This window comes from Rattus rattus, chromosome 5 (genome assembly GCF_011064425.1).
Source record: "Rattus rattus isolate New Zealand chromosome 5, Rrattus_CSIRO_v1, whole genome shotgun sequence".
Classification (NCBI taxonomy): domain Eukaryota; kingdom Metazoa; phylum Chordata; class Mammalia; order Rodentia; family Muridae; genus Rattus; species Rattus rattus.
This window is the reverse complement of record NC_046158.1, coordinates 79,901,797-79,927,976: the sequence shown is the minus strand read 5'-3', so window position 1 is coordinate 79,927,976 and position 26,180 is coordinate 79,901,797. Positions and strand designations below refer to the sequence as shown.

Here is a 26,180-nt window from a genome sequence, read left to right as displayed (position 1 = left end):
CATCTTAGGAATTCAGACCAAGTGTCAGGAAGGTTTCTACAGAACACAGAAAAGCCTCAAGAGAGGTTTTCTACCTATATCATTTGACCCACCCACATCAAAGGCCATTAATACATCTTTCCAGGACTAAGACAAAGAATCTATACAGAAACCAGTGCCTTTGGTAGAAAAAGCCTTAGGTCTGGTGGGGGCCATGGTAACAGGAGAGGATGGAAGTTCTGAAATGTAAAGCCTTGTCCTGGTAAAGACAGACAGGCAGGCAGACAGACAGACAGACAGCAGCCCCCCCCCCATACACACACGTCTAGGGAGACAGGAAATGATCCAGAATGGATTCTCTTCGATGTGTTCAGCTGTGAAAACTGAGTCTCACAAGCCCCCTCACCCAGTTTCCTTTTCCACTTCTGTCTGCCCTGCTGTAGGAAGCCCCTCCCACTGACCAGTGCACTCGAGGTGGTTGCCCCGAAAGGAGAGAATTATTCCGGGTTGTGCACCCATCTGTTCCCAGACCCCAGGATCTAGGCCCACCACCCGAAAGGCTTCCACTCAGCAGAGAAAAATGTGGAAAGGCTAAGTTATCCAACCTACCCGTGTTAATTATCTCTTAGGCCATTTTTACCTTTCAAGATCAGAGTCTGGGCTGGCAGTGTCTTAGTTTCCTGCTTCCGACAGCTAGGACCTTCTCTTGAGCACACACACATGCATGCAGAGTATTAGCCAGAACCCTCTTTGGGTTAGAAGGATTTTCTAATCCCAGCTCGTTGCATTGTTTGCCTCTTCCCCTTGTCATTCTTGATGATGGGACCCCTTTTGAAAGGCAGTGCCATGCACTTTGAATCCTTTTTAGTTTTAAGAGCTTGTCCCACAAAAGGTTCCCAACATTTTACAGACTTGTCCTTCTTCAAACTAACCAGAGGCCTTTGACAGTACCTGAGAATTCAACTTATGTGACCTCATACTATGCTTCTGCGTTCATGAAATTTCTTCATAAGAAACAAATATGGCACCTTGCTTGCCTTTGTAAAGATGTCCTCTGGCTCTCCGGCTGAGTGCGGGCTTCTACCTACTGTCTCAGCCTTGCCTCGTTACACAAGCTCCATTTCCCAGTGCTTTCATTTCTCCGGGATCTCTGTAGCCTGGCCTGACTGGGAGGCTTTGTCCATACTGTTCCTCTGGCCCTGAGTGCCCCTCCCTCTCCATCCCTGTTGTCCACACCTAGCTGAGGTAGCTGTACCTCACAAGGCTTTCCCAGGCTGAGCCTCACAGTTTGCAGCTCCTTCCCATTCCTCACACATTGGTTGAGTGTCCCCTACAGGTCAACCCTTTAAAAAATTAAGTAATTTTTAACAAAATGAATAATAGCTAATATTGTTGGATAATACTATATAAAACTAATTCTTATGCTGCATTTTATTATAGCTATTATTAATTATCCTATAAAATACAAATATAGCAATCATAGCTTATATTGTCTTCTTAGAGAAAGCTTTAGGAAGTTACTATGTTATCTCATTCAGTCCCCACTGTAGTCCTGTGAAGTGTTAATATGTCTGTGTCTTGGTGCAGAAGGTGAGGTATATAGAGGCTAAATAGTGTATCTTCTATCATACAGCCAATGAGATTTGAGCTTGGGCAGGCTTACACCAATCTTATATCCCTGCTCTGACTAATTTTCAAAAGCCACATGGTTTATTTTCCTTGCAACACCCACATTTGTTCTTTATGTGACATATAATCAGATGGATAACCAGCCTTGGTGGGACAGACTCATAATTCTGCTACTTGGGAGACTGAGGCAGGAAGATCACAGGTTCAAGATCAGCCTGGGTCAGACCAGCCTGTTCTACAGAGCGAGTTCCAGGACAGCCAGAGCTACACAGAGGAACACTATCTCAAAACAAAACAAAACAAAACAAAACAAACAAAACACCAGATAGATAGATAGATAGATAGATAGATAGATAGATAGATAGATAGAGATAGATGGATATAGATATAGATATATAGATATAGATATAGATAGATATAGATAGATAGATAGATATAGATATAGATAACCAACCAAAAATGCTGGGCATATAACTCAATGGTAGAATGCTTGCCTACCATGTTCTGAGTTTAATTCAAGTAAGTGGGAGCGAGGGCAGGAGAAAGAGATAGGGGGTGGGTAAAGCAAAGCACAGAGCCTCAAGCTGGTTAAGGGTGACACTGGCTCGTTCCTCACCTTTGTCAGGGTAGCAGCTTGCAGAACCACAGTCATGTCAGGGAGTGTGAACCTGCCCCAAGTATCAGGCGTCTATACACCACAGTCTCTGTTCAAACAACTGGTGAGGCCAGTTGTGTCCCTGTCCCCTCTTATACAGTTGGGGACACGGAGTTACATAGGGGAGAGTAAATGCCTTGTCTAGGTCTCAATGATTATGTCATATAGTTGGAATCCCTTGTGAACTTATGAACTCCTTGTCAACCCTGATCCCTTCTGACATCCTAACTCTGGGCTGGGGCTGGGAGCCTCATATCTGAGACTTAAGAGAGGGAGATTTCTTCTGTTAGAGAATCTTCTGGCAAACTATTTCATAACATATTTTTTCCATATTTATATTTCAGTTAGCTTGCATCTACTGTCTTTTCTCTTACATCTCAAATAGCCAGTATGTTATTTTAGGGAAAAGTAAAACATGGCCACATCTGATCAATAGAATTTGGAGTCCCCCGCAGCCTTCATGTGGCGCTGAGCCATTGTGACAAGCGGGGCCTTTTTTCTCAGGCAAATAATGATTTGCACAGGCTTCCAGGCTCAGTGTGGATCTGACTTTCTGGGCTGTTTATCCCCCGTTTTTGAGACTTCAGTGGACAGGCTCCCCATCCCCAGACTTCTAACAGAGCCCAGGCTGCTTTTGTATTTCTCTCTTTGCTTCCTTCTCCACCAACCAGGAAGTAATTTTTGACTTTGAAAAGGAACCACAGTTTGACATTTTAGAAAGCAAGCTGAAAAACCTGCGCCAGGGATAAATTCAGACTGGTTGCTTTTCTCAGACTTTCAGCTAGTGATGGCTGAATGTGTGTGTTCACCTTGGGAGGTGTTCACGATGATTTAAATTGTCTGGATATTGTAATTTGGTTTCTTTCTAATTTATACTTTTGTGTTAGCATTCATTTGATAACATTACAATGAAATGAATTATAACTGGTTTGCAGTCTTTTTCTTAAGGCAAATGTATTTTTATTTTATTCATTTATTGCAAGTGTATGTGTGTATCTCTCTGTGTGTGTGTGTGTGTGTGAGAGAGAGAGAGAGAGAGAGAGAGAGAGAGAGAGAGAGAGAGAGAGAGAGAACACATGCATTGGCTGTCAGAAGATGACTTTTAGGAGTCACTCTCTTCTCTCTTCGTGGATTTTAGGGCTGCAAACTCAGATCATTCATGACAAGTGTCTCTGCCTACTGAGCTATCTTGCCAGTCATAAGATACATTTTTAGCTAAAGGAGAGATAGCAAGTACATTTAGCACTAGAAGCAGCACACTCCTATAACCTTCACCGTTCTGACTTGCAGGCTCTGGCATTTCCTTGGAACATTCTTCATTCCTCAATTCTATAGGCACTAGGCATCCAGACATGTCCTGTCTGTCTCTTGTGAATCCTTATCTGTACCACTGTAGAGCAGTCCACGTCTTAATGTGAGTAGAATGCATAGTGGAGTAACTACAGTTGCAGACTGTAACTGTTCCATGGGTTTCCATCCTGACTGCATTTGGAGAATCACAGCCCCATGCTTACCTGGAAGTCTTATGGCATTAGCCTCCATGGAGTTGAGATTAGCTCCCTCTTGAGGATGCCTCTTGAATTGCAGGGAGAGACTCATCCATCTCTATCCTCACCTACAGGAGCCTGCCTTCTGCACTGTTCACTGCACAGATGACTCTGCCTGACAGATAGGCTCAGGGACATTTTGTTGTTTGCCAACAGTGTGGCAGATTTCCCCCTCTTTAAACCTATTTTGAATATTGCACAGGGATAGTGTAAATTTTCACAAACAGGTAAAGCTGATAAAGATTTTCAAAGTCAAAGGGGCCTTTTTGTTAGAACAATAACCGGTTGTATATGAGCCTACAGCTTTTGTGTCTAAGGAAAAATGATTTTACTCCTTATTGAAATGAGGAAAGCTCACAAAGTGGCCTGTAGTTTGCTTGGAGCTCACAGTTACTCTTACATCGAGGATGTCAGCGTTAGACTTGATTTGGAACAATACTGTCAGAATTGGCTCCTCACTGTCTTCATGGCTGTGATTTTTGGAATGGCATCTGGTTATGTGATGATAATACCAGGAAGAAAGGAAGATAAGGTCATCCACTCTGTGGGTGACAGAATCTGGCAAAGTCGGATTGTATCAGTCTGTTTTATGGTGCTGCAATAAAGTACCAGAGGCTGGGTAACTTTATGAAGAAAAGAAGCTTATTTTGAAATGTTTCTGGTTCTAGAGGAGGCATAAATGGTAACTTTCTTGTTGGCAGAGTCCTGAGATAGCCCAGGATATCACATGGCATAAGCCAGGTATGTGTATGTGCTTCTACTGGTCTCTTCCCCTCTTAATAATGCAGCCAGAATTTAGTCATGGCATCCCTGTTCTGATAACTTTATTAATCATAGTTTAATATATTAAGTTCTCACCTCAACATAGAGATCCAGTATCAGAACAGAAACCCTGAGGAGGGACATACTCCAACCATTTCCTAACTCTAGCTAAGTCGTACCCACATATGTGTTCACTGAAATGTTTGGCTGCTGTTAATGAAAATAAGCACTGTGAGGGGAGTCCCATCTCCTGGTGAATCTGCTGCCCGCAGCCTGTAGCCTGCTTACTCACTCTTTCCCCTACATGGGAAAGTAGGGCTTCTGCAGGGACACTGGCAAGTGGATAGCCCTGGGAGAAAGCCTGCATCCACCAGCCCTCTGAGACAGAGACTCTGCATCTGCAGGAGATCTGTGCAGACCAGGAAACCCATTCTAACTAAAACTGATTTCCCATACCAAGTGCAGATTCAGGAAGATAAAAGAAGGATGGTCCCCTCGACCCAGTGGGGATGTCCCCTCCTCTGCAGGGTAGTGAAATGCCTGGAGGTTGGAATGAAAGGAGACACAGTGGGTGGGGAACAGTCGAGAGGTACAACAGTTGGGGCCTAGCTTAAGGTAAGTGCAGAACTGGGGTTTCCTCTCATCTGTCTCGGGCAGCAGTCTTTTCTTGTAGGCAGAGGACACCAGGTGATGAGCTAAAAGACACTGTAGCAATGAAATACTATGTAGTTGGGAATGACTATATCCATCTGGGTGTGTATTGTTACTTAAAGCACTGCAGGTGTCTGTGGGTAGCCGGCCCTCTAACTTATGGGTCACACAGACGCAGTGAAGTCCTACTCAGCCATTGAGAATGCTGTGGTGGCTGGGTTCATTGCTCATCCAGTAAAGCACTTACTGCACAAGCATGAGGACCTGGGTACGATTTCCACCAGCCAATGGAAAGTGGGGAACAGTGTTTTATACCTGGAATACTGGCACTGGAGACTAGGGAATCAAACATGAGAGGATATCTGGAGATTACTAGCAAGCCAGTCCTACTCAGTCAGCAAACTCCCAGTTCAGTGAGAGACCCTGCCTTCAGAAGCAGTTGGAGAGTGGTTGAGGAAGATACCTGCGATTAACCTCTGGCCTCCACATGCACTCATATACATACATAGGTGTATCCACCCTCCCCCTGAAACACAAGCACTCACGAGGCTGTGGATCAGTGGTGACTGACAGGATGTTAAGGGTCAGACGTTGTTTTCAGAGCAGCATGTGTTTTGAATGCATTTACATACAGCTGCCCACTGGGGCCCACTTGTTAATTCCATCAGGGCTTACTCAATAGCTTACACGCAGGGTAAGTTTTCTGAGCAGTGGACAAGACGGTGTTAGGCATTCCGTGACTCCTAGCGCTGTGGTTGCTATAGCAGCATTTCCTAGGAGCTCAGGAGCAATGTAGAATACCAGACTTGCTGCATTATCTGGGTTTGACCCACTGACCCACTTACACATGATTATTCTTGCTGCTATTATGGTTTGAGTGTGCCGTGTCCTCGGTGGGCTCATGTGTTTGAACACATGGTTCTCAGCTAGCAGTAATATTTGGGGGGCTCTATGGGGCCTGTCTAGCACATATGGGGTTTCTAATCTGGCCCTGCTCTTACTTCCTGGTTGGCTGTCATGATGCCACTTCATATGCTAGCAATGTGAACGGAGCCACACCCACTGCCATGCCTTCCCTTCTTGATGGACTGAAAGTCTCCTGAAACTGTGAGCCAATATGAGTCCTTTTCCCCTCATGTTGCTTATGCCAGGTGTTTTGCCACAGCAATGAGAAGGGTAGCTGGTTAAAATCATGTTTACTAAATATCCACACCATGCTCTCCTGTGTGGTGGTAATCGATGATGATGATGTTCACATCTCCTTATGCTTCTCTACCATTGAAATGTCATAGGGAGCTCATGCTGATGCTTACACGCAAGGATGGGGGCAGGGCAGAGGAGCTCGTCACTCCTGCTCCTCGTTCTTTGGCCTCTCTGGGCCTTGAACGAGCAGGATCCTAGAGCAGGAGTCGGAGGGCAGCAACTATTGCTCATCTGGCCAAGCACAGAGGCAAAGGGAGTGAACCCTAGATACCCAGAGCTTGGGCTGGAGTTGTAGCCACCACTCGAGGGGTGTGGCCTTCTGCTTGGCTGAGTTCATGGCTGTCCTGGCCCAATTGAGTGGTGACTAAGGCAGGGTCTCTCTCTGTCACTTGGGCTGGCTTCAAATTTACTGTCTTCCTGCCTCTGCCTTCTCAATGCTGGCATTGCAGGTATGTGTCACCACTCTGGGCTTTTTGTCCAGCTATTGTGTTTGGTGGCCACCTGGAGAGACCTGAGCCATCAGCTGTAGGCGATGGGCCTATATCATCTTCTAAGAGGTGGGCAGCCCCAAGTGCTTTCTGGGCAGATTGAGAGTCATAGGCTTGTGGTCTAGTGAGGAGCCGTCTATCCCAGGTGTGGAACATTCTGACATGTGGAAGAAGGGCTTTCTGTTTCCTGGTTCTCTTTCTTTTGTTCTCTGTTGTTTGGAATGCTGGGAAGAAATCTGAGCCAGATGTGGACCTGTGGCAGCTGTCTATGGCACAGCACAGCATAACTCAAAGAGGCTGGACCAGGAAGCAGCCGAGTCAGACTCAAGACCCAAGTTCACCCAATAAGAGCTCTCTAACTTTGGGCGGGTTTGGTGTCTTATTCAGGCTTCACTATTCACATATGTGACACCTGCTCTGGATACACAGATTGCTGTCACCATACTATTTCCTGATACCCTATAGTTCTTGCACATCTCCCAGAGACCTATGTCTATAACACTGGCTTCTGGTAAAATGGGAAAAAATAAGGACCTCTCTGAATATGCAGGTCAGGTTTGCACCCACTCCTCTTCAAGCTGGAGAGCGACTTGCTCCGAGGCTGGAGACTGCCTTCCTGTGGCCACAGCTGCCTTAGTTGTGGTGACTGAGCAGGTGTTATTCCAGATGGGTCAGCCTCAGCTGCGCATCCCATCACCCATCACCCATCACAGGGACCACGTTCCTGCCTCTCTCTACTTCATCCTCGGTCTTGCTGGTCCCAGTTTTGGCCACTGGCTCTGCTGTGTGCCTATTCCTAAGAGGGAATAAATGTCTGTTTATGCCAGGCAATTAGGGCACTAGTGATGGAACGAAGAAATGATTTCACCCAAACCTAGCTTTGTGACCAATGGGTTCACTGGTTATTTACAGGAGCATGGGTGACTCAAAACCTTGCCCACTGCATCATGGGTGACAGCTCACATCCATAGGCCTCCTTGTGTAACTTGCAGGCAGCTCTGCTGGAGTCTCTTCGCTCGTAGCAAGCGTTTACTTATCTGTATGACTTGATAAGTCTTGTAAAGGTGACCTATAAAGGAAACAGCCATGCAGCAGGTTCTCCCTGGCATTTGTCTCAGTGAAAAGAGAAGCAGGCATTGTCTTTGTCTCTACTCAAGCTTTTAAAGCAATGGTCTCCATCTTACATGACCCCTGGCAAGCAGGTTATTCTGGTGAGGAAACCGAGGCTCGGCAATATGCAGAAATGTGTCTAACGTCATCAAAATGGAGTCTGAGTTTGAACCCAGGAAGAACTCACAAGCACCATTAGAGAAAGTCTGTGCTGCATGAAGGTTATGTGGAGTTTCAAAACTGGACTCACTCTAGGCCCTATACCCTGTTGACCGTGAGTGAGTTGCCGCCTAAATTGGCATCATACAGACAGTGGGAACATGCAGGCAATCAACTGTCTATTTGTTCCAAAGAAATAGCCTTTCCCTGCTTGGAGGATGTCTGGAAGGATGCTCAGTGAGGCTGCTCCCTGCACTTAGCCATAGATCTCATCTCCAGTCTCCTAATCGACACCCAGAGTAGACAGCACCATTAGCTAGAAAGAGCATCACCCCCCAGGGCTACTGGGCATAGCAGGACCGTAAATCAAGTCCAAGTTACAACTGTTTCTGTTCAGACTGTTTGTACAGCAGGTGTGCAAAATAAATTTCTTTGGTGCAGGAGTCTGGCTTCTGTTGGGAGAAGTGACAGCCTTTGGCAGCGAGGCATGCCGTTAGGTTGATTGAGGTCGTGGCTTTTGGCGTCCACCTGCCTGGGCCTCTCCTCAGTACTAGATTTCCTAGCTGTGTGAACTTGAGTGAGTCACTTTTCCTCAAAGCACACCCACGAAATGGGGATAGAAGCTGTACCCATGATACCCCTCTCCATCAGGACTCCGCAAGACCCTCCCAGAGTCACCGTTTCCTAAGAGTTTTGAAACTGCAAAAGGTCATCTTCAGCACCGTGGTTTATTACAGCAAAAGGATGCTCTGCAAATTCAATATAGGATGGCAGTGGTATGGAGGTGGCCCGAGCTTTGGCTCTCCAGTTCTTTCTTAGAGCACTCCTACCGGATGCATTCAGTTCATCTGGATTTCAGCAGCACATGTGAAGGACTGCCCTCCAGACAAGCTCATTTCAGACTCAGCTCCCAGCTTTGGTCTGGGGCTGATCACCTGCACACCAAGTCTTAGTCTTGGTTACTTACTGTTACTTATTGTTACTTACTGTTACTTATTGTTACTTATTGTTACTTACTGTTACTTACTGTTGCTGTGTTCCAATGCCCTGACAAAGCTACTTAAGAAGGGCTTGCCTTGGCTCACAGGTGAAGGTGCTGGTCCTCATTTGAGTGAAGTCTTGGGGGCAGGAGCCTGAGCTAGCTGATCACATTGCATCTGTGGTTGGCAAAGATGACCGTCACTGCTCAGCTCCTTCTTGCTTGCATCTGCCCTGCAATTAGGGTAGGTTTTCCCTCCTAACCTAGATGCTCCCTCACAGACATGCTCAGAGGCTTGTGTCCTAGGCGATGCTAGATCGTGTTAAGTTGGCAGTCACTGTTAATGATCTGCCTCATGTGTTCGAGACCCAGAGGAACCGCCAATGATAGCAAACTAAACTGAAGAATTTTATAAGATCTCTTACAGGTAGGGTGTCCTCGTCCTTTCCGCAAACCACAGTCCCCAACCCCAGCCAAGACAGATCTGAGCTTGCAAGCAGGTCTTTCTGAAAGGTGCGTTCTTCGAGAGTGTCACGTTAGCTTTCCTGCGTGCCATCACCCCATTGAGTGGCTGTTGGGTAAATTAAATGAGAAAAATCTGTGCAAAGTACTTGGCACCCTGCCTAGTGTGGCAAGGACTCACTCAGTGTCAGCAACAGTTGCTGTGATATACAGCCAATGCATTTCAGCTGGCTCTTGGGCTCCTAAAGAAGCAAGCGCCATATCCACGTCCAGCCCCATAGGTACCATCCACCTGCCCACCCATTCACCTGTCCGTTCCCCTGTTTTGGACTTGATACAGTATTTAGCCTGTGCCTCCTCAAGGACTTTGTGTGTGTTTGTGATATGGTGTTTTATGTGTGTGTGCGAGTTCCTATCATATATATGTTGTGGAGTGTGGAGGTCAGAGGTCAAACTCAATTTTTCTTCAGGGGCCATCTACCTTGTTTTTGAGACAGGGTCTTTTACTGGGATCTGGGTCTTGGGACGTAGGCTAGGCTGGCTGGCCACTGAGCCCCAGGGACTCACCCATCGGTTCTTATCCAGTGTTGGCATTGCAGGTGCGGGCTTCCACACTTCATATGTTCGTAGTTCCCTAACTTCAGTCTCAAGGGTGGTGACAGTACTCTTCAAACACGGGTCCCTTTTCTTGTGTGGCATGCATTTTACTGACTGAACCATCTCTCAGGTCCATTTAAGGACTTTTGAAGCAGCATGATTGGCAATTCCCTTCCTAGAAAATGCTGTATGTAGGTGTCCATGCTGGCTGGGCATTGGTCGAGTGACGGTGGTGACAGTTCCTTGGGAACTCCATGCTAAGCTTGAAGGGACTCATACATTCAGAGTGAGTGGGGTGTGGAGGCTGTGCCTGAGAACTTCATCCCCTGATGGCCCTCTGTGTTTCTTTAACTCCTGCAGCCAAAGCAAAATCGAAATGTGGCCCGACCTTCTTCCCCTGTGCCAGCGGCATCCACTGCATCATCGGCCGCTTCCGCTGCAATGGCTTTGAGGACTGCCCGGATGGCAGCGATGAGGAGAACTGCAGTAAGTACTGGAGATGTCGCGATCTCTGCGCTCTTCTGCCTGTCCGGACTCTGCTTTCTGTGCAGTGCCCAGCCAGATGCTTGGGCACCACCTGCTGTCCCTTGTGTCATCTTTAGCTCTTCTGGGTGTGACGGCTAATTCTCAGCTACTGTTCGTGGTCTGCCACAGTAGCCCAGGCATCTGAGCAGCCCGGACGGTCCCTCTGTGGGTACAGGAGTTGTGCCGACTGGTCAGATGAGGAGCTTAGAGAGGTACAATCCTTCTCCAGGGCCACGCAGCTCCTCTGTACCTCCTCTGATGTCTCAGCACTCATAATTTACCCTTGCTTGCTTCCCTTTTTAAAATACTTAAAAACGTTGTTTTGCTAATTATATTTTATGATAATTGGAAAGCTGGTTCAGCAGTTAAGAGAACTTGCTGCTCTTGCAGAGGACCAAGGTTCAGTTTCCATAACATCTACACAGTATCTCACAGTCATTCCTAACTCCAGTGTCAAGGGATGTGACAAACTCTTCTGAACTCCAAAGGCACCAGGCACGCACGTGGTCACATACATATATGTGGGCAAAACACTTGTATATACAAAATATTATAGGGTTAGGTATACATCTCCATTTTGTTCAGTGAACCTAGGTAATGATCACCAGGAAGAAACCTCCTGGCAAGAATTTGGGGCGGAGCTTTCCAGTGACTGACAGGTCAGGCCAGAGGAGTCTTCAGTTATCGGTGGGTGTTTCTGAACTCAATTAGTATTACCTCATGCTAACTGGAATGCAGGAACCTGGTTCTTTGGGTCTCTTCCGGTTACAAATAACTGCCACCCTTCAGTCATTGACACTCCCAGAAGACAGTGTTGGATTTTCGTTTTAAAATTTCCACTCTAAAGAACTCCAGAGAAGAAGATACAACGTTTACTCAGATAGGCATGGCTTCAGCCACTCTTCCCCCATCCTCTGTTCTCAGGCTTCCCTGGTATCATTCTCCTTCTGTCTGAAGAACTTCTTCCTGTGATGCTTCTTAGAAATTTTATTTTCAAGTGTGTGTGTGTGTGTGTGTGTGTGTGTGTGTGTGTGTTTACACAGATGCCCATGGAGGCCAGAAGAAGTAATCAGATTTAGAATTGGAGTTACAGGTGTCTGTGAGCTGCCCACTGTGGGTGTTGGGACGCAAACTGAGGTCCTATATTAGAGGCGTATGTGCTTGTAACCGCCGAGCTCTCGGCAGCCTCAGAGACGCTGTCGAAAGCAGGGTTGCAGATGACACATGCTCTCAGTGTGCACTCAGCCGCGTATGTCTGTGTTTCAGCCCCATTCCTAAAGGCATTTTTATGGCATGTGGTATTTGGGATGACAGTCCTTTTTCCTCTGAGCACTTTAAATGTGCCACTTCCTTCCAGCTTCTCTAGCTTCCAAAGGGAAAGCCAGTCTCCTGATTTGTTCCCCTGCAGATCCTCCAGCTCTCCCTCTGGCTGCTTTTAAGAGTATTTTGTGTTTAGTTCTCGGCCTTTAGATCTTGGTTTTGGGCATCTGCAGGTAGATTTTTAAAATCCTCTTTAGTGTTTTGAGTCTGTTTTGATTGTTGCCGTACTTCCTACATTTTCAACTGTCATTTTTTCAAATGTCTTCTAGTGCTGCCCTCTTTCCTTATGAGATTTGGGTGACAAGAGCGTCAAGTTTCTAGCCTCTGTCGCATCAGTCCTAGAGGCTCAGTCATTTGGTTCCTTGTTGTCCAGAGGGCATACTTCCTATTAATCTGTCTTCAAACTGCCGATTCTTTCCTTTGTCATCGCTAATCTGCTTTTCTCATACACGAATTGCTGTGTTTTGCTTTGTTTTAATGTGTTACTATACTTTTATTTCTAAAATTTTCTTTTTTTTTCTGTCTCCCGTTTCTTTTGCTTAGACGTTCTTTTTTTGCATTTGTTTCCAGTGTCTGTGACCCCTGTTAGAGTGTAAGCGATGTGTTTCCAGTGTTTGTGACCCCTGTTAGAGTGTAAGCGATGTGTTTCCAGTGCCTGTGACCCCTGTTAGAGTGTAAGCGATGTGTTTCCAGTGTCTGTGACCCCTGTTAGAGTGTAAGCGATGTGTTCCCAGTGCCTGTGACCCCTGTTAGAGTGTAAGCGATGTGTTTCCGGTGTCTGTGACCCCTGTTAGAGTGTAAGCGATGTGTTTCCAGTGCCTGTGACCCCTGTTAGAGTGTAAGCGATCTGTAGGTGATGTGCTCCAGTTTTGTCTCAGTTCCCATACCTGTGCATCTTTGTTAGTATCCATCTGGTTGCTGTCTTTTCCTACATGGGTTGAGGTTCTCCTGTCTTCCTATATGACAGCTAATTTCAGTTTCTGTTTTGGCATTTTGTTTGTTTTGTCTAACACAAGCAACTTAAGTAAATTCTGGGTAGAATACTTACATTTTTGCCTTTGTAGGCAAATGACTTGATAGGCACGTCCCTGCTTCTTGGTTCTGGGCTGTGCTGGTGGAAGTCAGGCTGTGTACCTCCCATCGGTGTGTGTTCTTTCTCATCCTCTCTGGGGTCATTGAGGACTGGTACACACATGTGCACTGTGGGATCCATGATGAGGACAGGTGCATATATGTGCAGTGTGGGAATCCACGATGAGGACAGGTGCACACATGTGCAGTGTGGAGATCCATGATAAAGACAGGTGCATACATGTACAGTGTGGGATCCATGATGAGGACAGGTGCACACATGTGCAGTGTGAGGATCCATGATGAGGACAGGTGCACACATGTGCAGTGTGCAGATTGACCTAAAAAGAGTGTTGTTCATCCCTCTGCTTTTGTCTCTTTAACATGCTGGGGGCTTCTTTCCAGTGTCCTAAGGATCCTAAGAGGCAAAGGGAAAATTGAAAACTCACTACCATTTTGTTAATAGTTTAAATTCTAGTCTTCTTTCCCAATGGATATGTTCAAATTACTTTTCAGAATGTTAAAAGTGTCTGCTACATATGTCCCAGCAAAAGCACCCTCACAGTGGCTCTCAACCTTTTGTAATTCCAGTTCCAGGTGATCTGATGCTCTCTTCAGGCCTCTGCAGGCACCAGGCAAACATGCGGTACACATACATACATACAGGCAAACACACACAAAGTGAAATAATGGTAAATAAATCATGTTTTAAAAGCTACTGAGGTTTAAAAAAGTAAAAGAGCCAACCAGATATTCTATGCCTTCCTATTTGCTGTCACACCAGAGCACACATCATCACATTGAGGTCGTTTCCCAAAACCATCTCAGCTGCACCTAAACGACCCTTTAAAATCTGACCACTCAGTTTACAGAAAATTTAGGAGATAGAGGAATATTCCCACAACATTATACAGAGGCAAATTTCCAGATCCAGAATGTGGGAAAATCTACAGGACGCTGGTTCATCCATAAGTAATTCTAGGGTAAAACATGGAGGGGAGGGGTTGTAAACTGAAAGAAATTTCAGAGATGAATTAACTCAGGGCCATGTGTAGACTGGTTTTCCCCCTGACTCTAGCTAAAACTATTCTTAAAAAAAAATCGAGATAACTGACATCTTAAACTGTGATGTGACATCTGATAATATCAGATGCATCACTGCTAATTTTTAAGGTCTGAGAATAGTGGTGATTTTTTTTTATCCATATATTTTTGCAGCATATATTGTAATTTATAAGGATTAGATTAAGTGATATCTGTGGTTTGCTTCTACTGATGGCTTTCAGGGGTCCTGGACCATGTTTGTCCCACAGTGACGGCCTCCTGCCTGTCTCCCAGTGAGGCAGGACATATTGCCAGGCTGTATGTGTGATCATAGAGCCTGTCAGAGCCCTGCAGAGCCGGCCAGTTGTCTCCTGTCTGTCTACAGCTCAGCCTGACTCTCCTTTTGTCTTTTGTCGCCTCAGTTATCCCATGAGTAAACTGGAGGGCCCAGACCATTTCTATATGTAGACTGTGGGAGCTGAGAGTCACCGTGAGAGAGCTTACCCCAGTGCTCCAAGTGTTGTCCTTGAGACTCCTGAAAGACTCCCACAGACGTGTACCTGGCTTGTCGAGGCCGTGCTGGGTCACTGTCCCACTCTGTCATTGGCCTTCTTCAAAGAGCTCAGGATCAGAGGGGCCAGCCCTGCATATCCCCTGACAACCTACTCCTCCCTGCACACACATGACCCCTGCTTCACTCTGTTCTGCATGGCTCCCTCTGCTTCGCTGTGACAGTCATGAGAGGACATGGTATCATGCAGCCCACAGCTATGTGACCCAGTGTGAAATACTTGGTCACGCTCGGCCTTAGCATGTATGAAACAAGACTCCTCAGGCTTCACCTCATGTTCTGTTGACTTGGTACCCACCTAGTGGTAGCTCTTTCTGAATAGGGGACTCGGTGGCAGTTTGTTCTCAGTGCCTACCAGAGTGACTGAATCAAGTAACTAATCAAAGGCATAGATGGGGAAGACAGGAAGACTCGGGCAGCAGTGCCTCCCACTGCCCTCAGAACAGACTCAGCATCCAAGGGCTTCTTCATCCTCTTCTGTTCTTACTTATGCTTGCAAGGTAGACACAGTCTTGCCTGGCACATTAGCTCCAGGTCCTGCTGTTTTGTCAGAGTTTCATCCTCTGTTTTTAGTTACGGTGCCAGACAGCATTTGAGATGCTGCCTTGGGTGTGGAGATCTCGGCTGGCATCCTTGACTGAAGGGAGATGAGTCTTCATACAGAAACCAAAATGTCGTGCTGGTGTTGGGAGTGCTGTGGGCATCAGGGGTGGGGAAACCACTCTCCTCAAGGCTTGTCATGAGATTGTTAGAAGAGGTAGCCACAGAGGATAGGCACTACTTAAAATACATAGGACATCCTGTGAAATTGGAAGCCGTACTACACCACTGCCAGGACATATGAACCAGTTTGCAGAGTTTGTGAGCGCTATATGGCATCTCTACAGCGAGGCCATCTTTACATGGGTGTTCTCATGGGTGAAATGGAGACAAGGCAAGGTTCAGTAACTTGTCGTGGTTACATAATTGACAAGTGGCAAACTTGGAATATTAACTCCGGTGGTATAAATGCAAGGGTGAACTCGACTACTACCACACTCTCTCCCATCAGCAGTAATTACGACAGGCGTATATTAAGCACTCCCTGTGAGTCACTGGCTGGTCTCCATCCTCCGCAGCCTTGGCTCATTTAATCTTCACAAACTTCGAACACGGGCATTGTCTCTATCATGCTGTAGATAGGGAAATTCAGAGTTGGAGACGTTAAATAGCTCTCCCAGCGCTCAGCGCCATATGGCGACTGAGAGGATGAGCTGATATTTGAGCCCAGGCACACTTCAGACCCTCATTCTTAACCACTGCAGTAAAATGGCTGTCTGGGTTCATGGCCTGGGCAGAAGATGGAGAATCAAGACCCTTTTAAAAAAATAATGTTCAGGTGAGAGCAGCAGGCCCTGAACCTATGCAGGGTAGGGAGAAAGAAGAGTCATCTGAGACCAAGGGACCTGGAACTTGGTGACATCTTTAATGGATGTAGTCATCACAGAATGAGGAAGAGGCTGGGGTGAAGAAGGTTGTCACTATTAGGTGTGCTGTTTGAGGTGAGGAAAGAGTCAAGGAGAAGGCTCCATGAGGCATTGGGGGAAAGATATTTATTACCAGAAGGGGTTTTGAGGGAACCGTCTACAAAATAAGTGAAGGTTGAAGTTGAGGAATTGCCTTTGAGTACTGGATGGGAGACAGTGATGTGCAGGAAGCCTTTACGAAGAAGAAGGAAACAGACTATCTGTAGTCATATACCTGCATCCTGCAAGTGGCCACACTACCTCTGGGGAGGGGACATTAAAACCCCAGACGCCCTGAACCTGTAGAGCTCGGAGGAAGGCAGGTGGAGCATCTTTACCTTTGTTGTTTGTCCGGAGTAACGGCTCTTCCTCCTGCAGAGTCTGTTTGCAGAATACGGTGTTCACGGCTATGTCTTGTCTCGGAGAGTGGGAATGGGGACTGCTGAGCCAAGCCTGATAGTCTGGGTGCTGGGCAGGCCCTGTTAGCAGATGGAGAGGAGCATAAAAGCTTATAGTTATTGGCAGACAAGCCCCAGGCAAAGCAGTGAGCATATTCCGAGCTACAGAGGGAGCTGTGCATGAGGCTGGAAGGAACCATGTGCCACGAGATGATGTCTTAGCATCTCTTGTTTCTGGAGACCATAGACCCCGTCCAAGACACGAGGAAGTCTTAGCGTGCCCCACTTAACCCAATCGTAAACTTCACAAGGAAATGGGACGGTGGAGGAAAAGGTCCCCACAGAGGCCATGAAGCTAGGAATTGAGTAGGTGTCACCTTAGGGTGGGAGCTGATGACAGTTTACATGTGAACATTTTGAAGTGGGAGAAGCTTTAAATGAATTAAAGAGGACACTTCCTGGTCCTGCCTGCTGGAGACAGATGGCTTCAGTTCCTGTGTTGAAGCAGTCAATTGCTTTTGGATGACTGCAATGTTCCTGTGGTCTACTCTGTTCAATGTGGCCAAAATGGGGCAGCCCGTTTATTTAGCTGCCTCCTTAAACCTGTTCCTTCCCTTTGGGAGGGAGAGACCACCTGCCTTCTCTGTGTACTGTGGACTAAGAAGCAGAGCATCAGAACCCTACCATTTTTATGGTGACAATTCCCAAGGAACTTCTGAGCCGGCAGTTCTGTCTGTTGAGCTGATGCCACGAACAATTTTTTTTCCATCTCCAATGAAATAGATACTGCAGGACACACCATTCCTCTCTGTAGTTAACTGAATAAAACCCCACACTAGTCAATGGCTGGTAAGCCTTATCGAGGATAAAGACGGCATAAACATTTGGGGTACATTAAGTATTGCTCCAAGAAACCACAACGTAACATCCTGCAGGGCACACTGTCTCCTGCTCCGTCTGCAAACTAGCAGCTCAGAATTTGTGCCAGGCACAGTAATAGCTGCAGAGACCTCAAAGACACGTAAGAAAACGTGAGTTTCCGGGAGTGTTGCGGGAGATCGGCTCCCCTGGTGAGCGAGCGAGTCTGCCTAGAGACTGCACATTGATGGCTTGGGTACCATCGCTGGCCAGCATTCTCTGAGATCGTGCTGCATCTCAGCTCTATCGCCATTTATCCTTTCTGATAGAAGCCCAGGGTCATTCTAAAGAATTAGGCTGAGCTGTGCAGTGGGATGGCCTTTGCCTTGGGCTTTTGTAATTTTCTGGTCTCTTTTAAAACTGTTTTTCTTCATCTGGAATCCTTGGGGTAGCTTTTCAGTTTTATTTTATTTTATGTTTTCTGTCTCCCCTTGTATTTGTTGGTTTTCTTGCTGTCAGTCAGTTAATCTGCCGGGCGGCAAGCAACCTCCCGCTCACTTTGCTCTCTGTCCTGGGGAAGAGCTGGAAGGCAGGGCTTGCTGGGCCTGTGTTAGTGGAGATACAGAAGACACTGGGACGAAGCTTAGAGCACTTCTCAGGTTCCGGCATTTTCTAGGCACAAAGGCAGAACCCACATGTGCTTTAGCTGGCTTGCTGCTGGCTTTGGGGTCTTTTCACTATCCCTCTGTCTCTCTGTCCTCCATGGGGTGGGCTCAAGTGTTAGGAGTTTCTGTGGCTCCTAGCACCCCAGTGGACAGTTTATTTATTTTCCATGCTGTACAACAGCTCTTGGCATTTTATAGCTCACTATTTGTGTTTGTAAATAAAGTTTTATTAGAAGACAGCTGTGCCCTTTGCTTATGAAGTATCAGTACAATAGCCAAGTCAAGTCATTATAACACAGTTAAAAATTAAAATGGGTAGCAAAACCTCTCTTTTGTATCTAAGTGGCTCTTGATAAGAAAATCCAACCCAGGCTGTGCAGTATTGCATTGTTATAACTCTCTCTGATTTGACCATTTGGGTCAGTTCTAAATTTTTTCCCCCATAGTGGCTTCAGCCTACATTTTTTGTTTGATTATATGTTTTTTGAGCAGGAGGTGGAATTACTTATTAATAAACTGATTTCCAAGGTGGGCCTACTGATTGCTTCCCCTTCAGAATCCAGGAGAAAGCCTCTCCCTCCACATCTTCATCACCATCCTGTTTTTTAGGACCTTGAGCCCGATGCCTCGCCGTGCATCGCTGGTGAGGTTTACTGACTATTTAGCGGCCTCCATAATGGGAAACACTTCTGTGTCCTTTGCTGTTTTTCTACTGACTTTTGCTTGTTGGTTTCAGAGTTAGTTCTTTATATATTCTGGCTGCTGGCCCTGTTGGTTATCTTCATTAAAATCAACCTGTGTCTAATTTTCAGGCACACACATAGAGACACATACAAATCTGTGGTGTGCCCGTGCACACACAGGTAAACAGCCACACACGAGACCCAGACCACTTTCCCTTGGGACAGTTTTGAAAGTCTGAAGTCTAAAGGTAAAGTGATGACAGCCTGGTGTGTCACTCAGAGGCTGACGTGAGCTTGCCCCGCCCCCTCTTGGCCCCTCCATCCTGGCCTTCCAGGCTCCTTAAGTGAGTTGATTGGTCTTGCTGCTCCTGAGGCACAGACCCACAAGGGGGTGGGGATGCCAGAGGCCCTGTGCTGGATGCTGATGAGCAGAAGCTGGGTTTGAAGTGCAGCCCTGGACGAGAATCAAATGTGATTTGTGGTTTTGGATTTCCCACTTGGGTTTTGACTGCGGCCCGTCCTTGGTTCCAGTTTGATTAAGCTGATCCATTCTCTGGCCTACGGTGATTTAAATGAGCCTTTCCTCTATCAGGCCAGAAAACTGTTGATCCTTTGTCTTTAAAACTCAGCTCTAGCTTGTCCAATCTTGCTAGTTCCTCTACCTTTTGAATTAAACTTTCCCCCTTGAATGAAAAGGGAAAACAAAAACAAAAACAATCTACCGTCTTCAGGTTTGTATAACTGGAAATTGACCACGTCCTCAGAACTATAATGTCCAAGTATGCCAGTAGAGCTCAGGGAGGAGTAGGGTAGACAGATCCCAGCTCATACTGTAGAGCTGGGACCATGGAGAGACCCTGGGTCTGACTTGGCTTTGACGGAGCAGAGCCTCTAGACTAGGCCTGATGTCCACTTGGGTACCTTCTTGCCATAAGCAATGCAGGTGCAGGCGCAGTTCCTTACTGGAGGTCCACAACAGACCCTTTCTTCATCACTACTGTCCTTCCGTCTCTTGGGCACACATTCTGGGGGACCAGGACAGGCATAGCTAGGAGATGACAGACCTAGTGAATCAGACATGAGCAGTCTCACAGAAGATCAGTACTTGTGTGGAAGTCTGCCTTATTTCCCCACCCCTTGCAGGGAAGTGAGGATAAGACAGGGCCGTTCCAATCAGTGAAGTGGCTACATGCAAACCCCTGGAGCTGCTGTGTGGTGGCTCACACCTTTAATCCAGGCAGTCTCCGCAGCATGTCAGATGCAGCATGGACGTTTCCCTTTTCGCCTCACCTGATACGGAAGTTAATGCTGTACCAGGAGGATTGACATGGTGCGATGTGCCTGCTGCTATCGCACAGCACTGGTGCTTATCCTAGAAGCACACCACACCTGGTTTTATGGTCTACGTTTGTCCTTGTGTGCGCTTTTAATAATTTTAGAGCATTTGACCACGTTCAGTTCTCATTGGATCTCATAAGGTTATGGAGTTGATCCTGGCTCCAGAAAAAGAGGCCAAGGCTTGGAGAGATGACACAGCATGCTGAAGATTGACAGTGACTAAGTGTCAGGGTTGGGATTGGTGACTGGTTTTAGGTAAGGTCTCACTATCGACCTGCTTGCCTTGAGCTCTCAGAGAGCCACCTGCCTCTTCCACCGGAGAATTGGATTGGAGGAGTGAGCCACCATACCCAGCAACTAGAGGACATGTCCACTCGGCCACTTCACTGATTGGAAACAGGATGTAAAGGAGAGTAAGACAGACTATACCGCATGAATGCCATTTCCCTGGGAGACGGCTCTGTGCTCTTCATAGTTCTGTGTCTGCCTCATACTGTGCCGTTGGCACCCCATTCCTGAAGGGCAGAGCCGAGGACCACAATTTCCTTTAAGTTCCCTCAAAGGGCCATGAACAGTTGCTCCGTGAGGGTGCTGCTCAAGAGAGTCCCTGCATAATTCAGGGCCTGCTTGGTGGCAAGGGAGAAATGAAGATCACCAGAACTCTAGTGGGCCTGGAAGAATGAGGAGTCTGCTCTATAGAGAAGATATCAGAGGGCCTGGGGCGGCTGTGCAGTTAGTAAAGTGCCTTCCACATGAGCATGGGGACCTGAGTTCACATCCTTAGCATCCATTACTTGAGTGGGTGGGTGCTGATCTGTAATGTCAACCCTGTGGGGTGAGGCTGAGATAGGAAGAGCTCCTGAATTTGCTGCCTCACCCACTTTGCTATTTGATAAGCTTCAGTCCCAATGAGAGACCATGCCTCAAAAATAAGGTAGAACGGGACAGCTGATGTTGACCTCTGGGTTCCACCCACATGCAGTGACCCCCACATGCACATACATAGTAAAGACAACCACACATACATGCATACACACACACACACACACACACACACACACACACACACACTCACTCACTCACTCACTATGTTTAAAACTTCTAGTTTTAAAAACTAGAAGAAGAGAGAAGTTGTAAGAATCACTCGTCGCTCATGAGTCTCATCGGCTAGTCCTTGGAAGCAGACGTTCTCCAGCTCAGTGCTGTTTCTGGCTGGTGTGCTCCTTTGTCTTTTGTCACCAGCCATGCTTTGTAGACTCCACAAGTAAAGTCTGTGAGCTCCAAAACTCACAAAAGCTGCTGGGCTGCCCAAGGTCGACTGTTTAGAATGAGGCTTTGACCTCTGGCTTTGTTGGTGTGGTCACAGGACACTGTCACAATGCCCTGGAGACCTATTTAGAAGGAGAGAAGATAAAGTGTATGGTGTCCAGGTCATGGGCTGGCCAGGCTCTGAATTGCAAGAGCTATGGCTCTAACACTGTAGCCTGCCCCTGCTGCTTCTCTCACTAGAAAAGTCTCCTGGGTTCTCAAGGGTCTATGTTGGGCGCCCTTATGACCCACTCTGTTCTCTCCCCACAGCAGCGAACCCCCTGCTCTGTTCCACGGCCCGCTACCACTGCAGGAATGGCCTGTGCATTGACAAGAGCTTCATCTGCGACGGGCAGAACAACTGTCAGGACAACAGTGACGAGGAGAGCTGTGAGAGTTCTCTAGGTAGGTGCTGCTCCCCTCCACCGAGGGAAACAAAACAAACAACAAATGCCATTCGACAGCAGGGTCAGCACACAAATCCTCCAAACAGCGACTGTGTACCCGTATTCATCCTGGGTGTTGCACAGTCTTGGTGAAACCTGTGCCTACCGTTTTGACTTTGGTATCCTTCACATGCTAAACGATGCCTGTAAGGTTCTCCTGCACGCATCCTCCGGAGTGTTACGCCGCCTGTATTGCTATGGTTTTCCAAGTAGTTGTGTTGCTGGGAGTCCTGTGAGTTGCTTCCCCCCATCGAATTCCCTCTTTAGGATGAATTCTGCAGGATGAGAAGCCTGCACTCGTCGTGTGACCGCATTTCTCCACACAGCTGGCTGAAATTTTGTGTTTGGTTTCGCTGCTGTGCCTGTCACTTCTACCCTGACAGCTCAGTCACAGTCACAGCTGCTCTGGCTTTTGCTTTTTTTCTTTCTCATCTTTCTAACTTAGTGGTCATGAAATGATAGCCTGCCCATGGCTGTCACTGCTGACTGATTGTGAGGAGCACTGACACCCCCAGCTCCCCTTAAGTTGGTTTCCTTCTTGGTTCCCTCTTGTGTGAATTGCCTGGGCATATGAAAGCTCTTGACTTGGGGGTTATTTTGTGGAAACTGAAGGCTGCAGCTGCAGGGTGGAAGAGGAAGGACACATGACTTCCTTCCTCCTTCCTTCCCTCCCTCTCTCCGTCTCTCCCGTGTACCCTAGAGTGGTGAACTTCTGACCCTCTGCCCTACTTCCCCACTGTGGCATTACACCATGCCTGCTCTTACTCGGTGCTGGGGATGGAACCCAGGACTTGATGCCCACTGAGTGAATAGTGAATGTTCTGCCAACTGAACTACACCCCCACTCCCCACATGGATTCCTTCAGTGATCCCAATGAAGTCAAAAAGATGTTTAAATGTACGTCCATTTTAAGGCATCCAGAAGAACACGTATTTCTAATGTTACAGTTGGTTTTATTTGTATGTGCATATGATCTCCACTTCTTACCCTTCATGGTGTTATGGCTACGCCTCACCCATATGATTGCTGTCGGTAGAGTTCATTTGTCTTTCAGTGTTCTACTGAAGGGTCATGTTTGTAGAATTAACAAAGCAGTCAAGAGGCGTACTTAATGGGTTGCAATGTGTTTTGAGGTGGAGGTAGGTAAAGGGAAGTTCTGAGAGGGCAGACACAGGGTATTTTCAAGGTCCTGGCTCGTATTTTGGTTGCTGTTCATTATGTCATTACACATGCACGAGTGAATGAGCAAATGGACCATATTCACATCACTGGCGGGATGTGGACCAAGTGGGAATTATGACCTCTAATGTCTGTATGCCCCAGGGCCATAGGAAAGGTAAATGTGTAACAGAATCTGCAGGGAGGGCTGAGTGAGGAGAGTAGTGGTTGAATTGGAGGGTTCTGTTTTGGAAAACTTCCTTCTTGTCTGTTTTCTTCATCAGTGCTACAATAAGAATAACCTTTCATCGGCTGCAGCGGCCACTGCCATATATGGAGACTCTTGGCATGCAGGTGCTTGGACCCCGAGTCACCTTGTGTGGTTGGGTCCAGCCCTGCATTCTAATGCCGTGCTGGTGGTTCTGATGCATAAGTCTGAGAGCAACTGCTTTAACCTAGCCCTAGCCTTAGAGAGAGTTTGATATTGTTATTTAGCTAGGACAATTTAAACTTCTGTGCATGGGTTTCCCTTACAAAGTCAAGTTTTTATAAAGGAAAACATTTGCTGAGGAAAAACCACTGTGGGATGCCAAGGAATGGCAAACACAGAGTTGAGTGACTATCTGTATATGTACCGACTGGTTCTGTGAGTAACTTGACACAAGCTGAAGTTATCACAGAGAAAGGAGCCTCAGTTGAGGAAATGCCTCCATGACACCCAGCTGTAAGGCATTTTCTCAACTAGTGATCAAGCCGGGAGGGCCCAGCCCACTGTGGGTGGTGCTGTCCCTGGGTTAGAGTCTTGGGTTCTATAAGAAAGCAAGCTGACCAAGCCAGGGGAAGCAAGCCAGTAAGTAACATCTCTCCATGGCCTCTGCATCAGCTCCTGCTTCCTACCCTGTGTGAGTTCCAGTCCCGACTTCCTTTGGTGATGAACAGCAATGTGAATGTGTAAACTGAATCAACCCTTTCCTCCCCCACTTGCTCCTTGGTCCTGGTGTCTGTGCAGGACTAGAAACCCTGACTAAGACAGCATAGGAGATTTTCCTGTGAAGACTGCTTCTTACACAGTATCTGGTGTGGTGTATCTTAGTCCCACTCGTGCTGCCTGAATGTTTCATGAAAGGACCTCAGATCTCTGCTGGAAATGAGGGACATTGATTTGTTTGGGTCAGGGTTACCCTTCTACTGTGTGTTTGCCTGCTTGCCACGCCCCTTCTTTAGTTTCCAGGGATGACATTCTGCTGACCAGGTTGTCATTTGTCCTTTAGAGGGTTGGCTGGTCCCTCCGTAGACTGGCTGAAGTTAGTGCTTTTATATTCTGCTCCCCTGACTCCATATTCCACTTCCACAGATGCAGAGATTTAGAAATAGTAGGTGGTGGCTTTGCATCTGCCCTCTGGACAGATTGTTGTTGTGGCCCATTCGGACTGTCAGTCCATCTGATGGATCCAGTCACTCTGGGATCATGAGTCAAAGCAAACCTTCCCCTCTTAAGTAGCTTTAGTCAGGACATTTTGTCACAGAGAGGAAAAGTAACTGAGATGCCCTGCCTCCCTCAGGCCATGTGTGAAATAATTCAGTATCAAATTAAAGACTTTGAGCCATGTTGATGCAATCATTTCTCCCCCCAAATAAGGAAATGAAGAAGAAAGGAAACGGTTTTGGTGATAAACCCAAGCTGTCTGCCCTATACTCTGAGCTTTGGTAAGTCAGTACCCAGATGACATCAGGGACTGAGTGACACCTCCATGTATGGTGACCATTATGCCAGGAATCTTTCCTAGCTACCAAGGAATGGAGAATGTGTCCTGTTTGCCTTTCTAACCCTGGAGCCCTACCTAGTGGTCCTCTGCCTCACCCCCAGTGGGCTTCATAAGTGTTAGCAAATAGGAAAAATCTGTTATTTTTAACTTGTACTCTGTGCTGTCACATCGTGTCTTTGTCTCAGTATGTGAGTGAAACTGGCCACCGCTTAATAAAGCAACAAGTACTGTTAAGTGTTCAGTAAGAAGTTTCTGCCATTCCGACTATGGCATTGTGTCTCAAAGTAAGCACAAGATGTGAGTGCCCTTGGCCAACCTGTGTTTCTGCACCCCTTCTTCAGAGTATGTCTCCCCCTGCTTCAAATGAGAGTGGAGTACTCAAGAGTCCACTTTGTAGGCTCTAAATGTGAACTACCAGGGCTCCATGCAGTGTCTTCCTGAAGCAACTCAGAGGCTTGTCTGGACATAATGTGCACTCATGCCTCATGGGATTGCATTGGTTACAACACACGGGGTCTCGGTGCAGTGGCTCTGCACATGAGCTCACCCTGTGGGCTTCCTGAAACCCTTTGCTGTTAGTTCATGTGGGAAAACAAAGGTACTTTACAATGTTTATTTAGAAGAAATGAGTAAGTATGACTTCAAGGCAAGGATATGAGTTGTTGAAAGCAGCCTCCTTCCCACAGTCGATCTCTGTGAGGAGCTGGGAGCCAGGGGTGACCATCAGAGTGCATTGCAGCGTATGTATGGGATGCTTCAGACACTTCATGGTGGGGTCAGCTTTTTTAGGGCTTCCCTGATTTACAGCATCGCCTGAGGGTATCTTTGGGGCAGCGTCACTGTAACTGTCCTATGCTTGGGAACTAGGATGTTGTGTATCTTAGATGTAGCAGCAGCTGCCATGCAGATGATGGGCATTAGCAGCATTCAGGTAACCTTGAAAATGCTGCCTGAGTGTGGCTTTGGTGTCCAGTGATGGCACCTTCTGACACTTGTGCCTGGGTGTACTGCCTCTTTGTCTGTGATCTGGATTGTTTGAGTAGTTCATCTCCCTCCCTCCCCCCCCCCTCCCCCTCCCTACCTCCCTCCCCCCCTCCCCTCTACAAAAATGCATAAAATTGACTATCTTAACTTCTGAAAGTACTTTTTAAAGTTCAATGGCGAAAATTATCTTTTCTAAGGTGGAGCAATTGCTAGAACTTTTACATCTTGAAACTCTGAATGCATTTAAGAAACAAAGAAAAATGTTCTCTCTCTCTCCATCCCATAACCTTGGTAACTGCTTTCCCACTTTCTACCTTG

At 46.9% G+C, this 26,180-nt stretch overlaps 1 protein-coding gene across 1 annotated transcript in view; it reads left to right on the top strand.

Moving 5' to 3' along the window:
- LOC116900931 (low-density lipoprotein receptor class A domain-containing protein 3-like) overlaps nt 1-26,180 on the top strand; it is a 141,527-nt gene that overhangs the window by 94,246 nt on the left and 21,101 nt on the right. The window contains exons 3-4 of the mRNA XM_032902579.1: nt 10,582-10,707; nt 21,778-21,912. Coding sequence (XP_032758470.1) covers nt 10,582-10,707; nt 21,778-21,912 — 261 coding nt within the window. The remainder of the gene's footprint in view (nt 1-10,581; nt 10,708-21,777; nt 21,913-26,180) is intronic.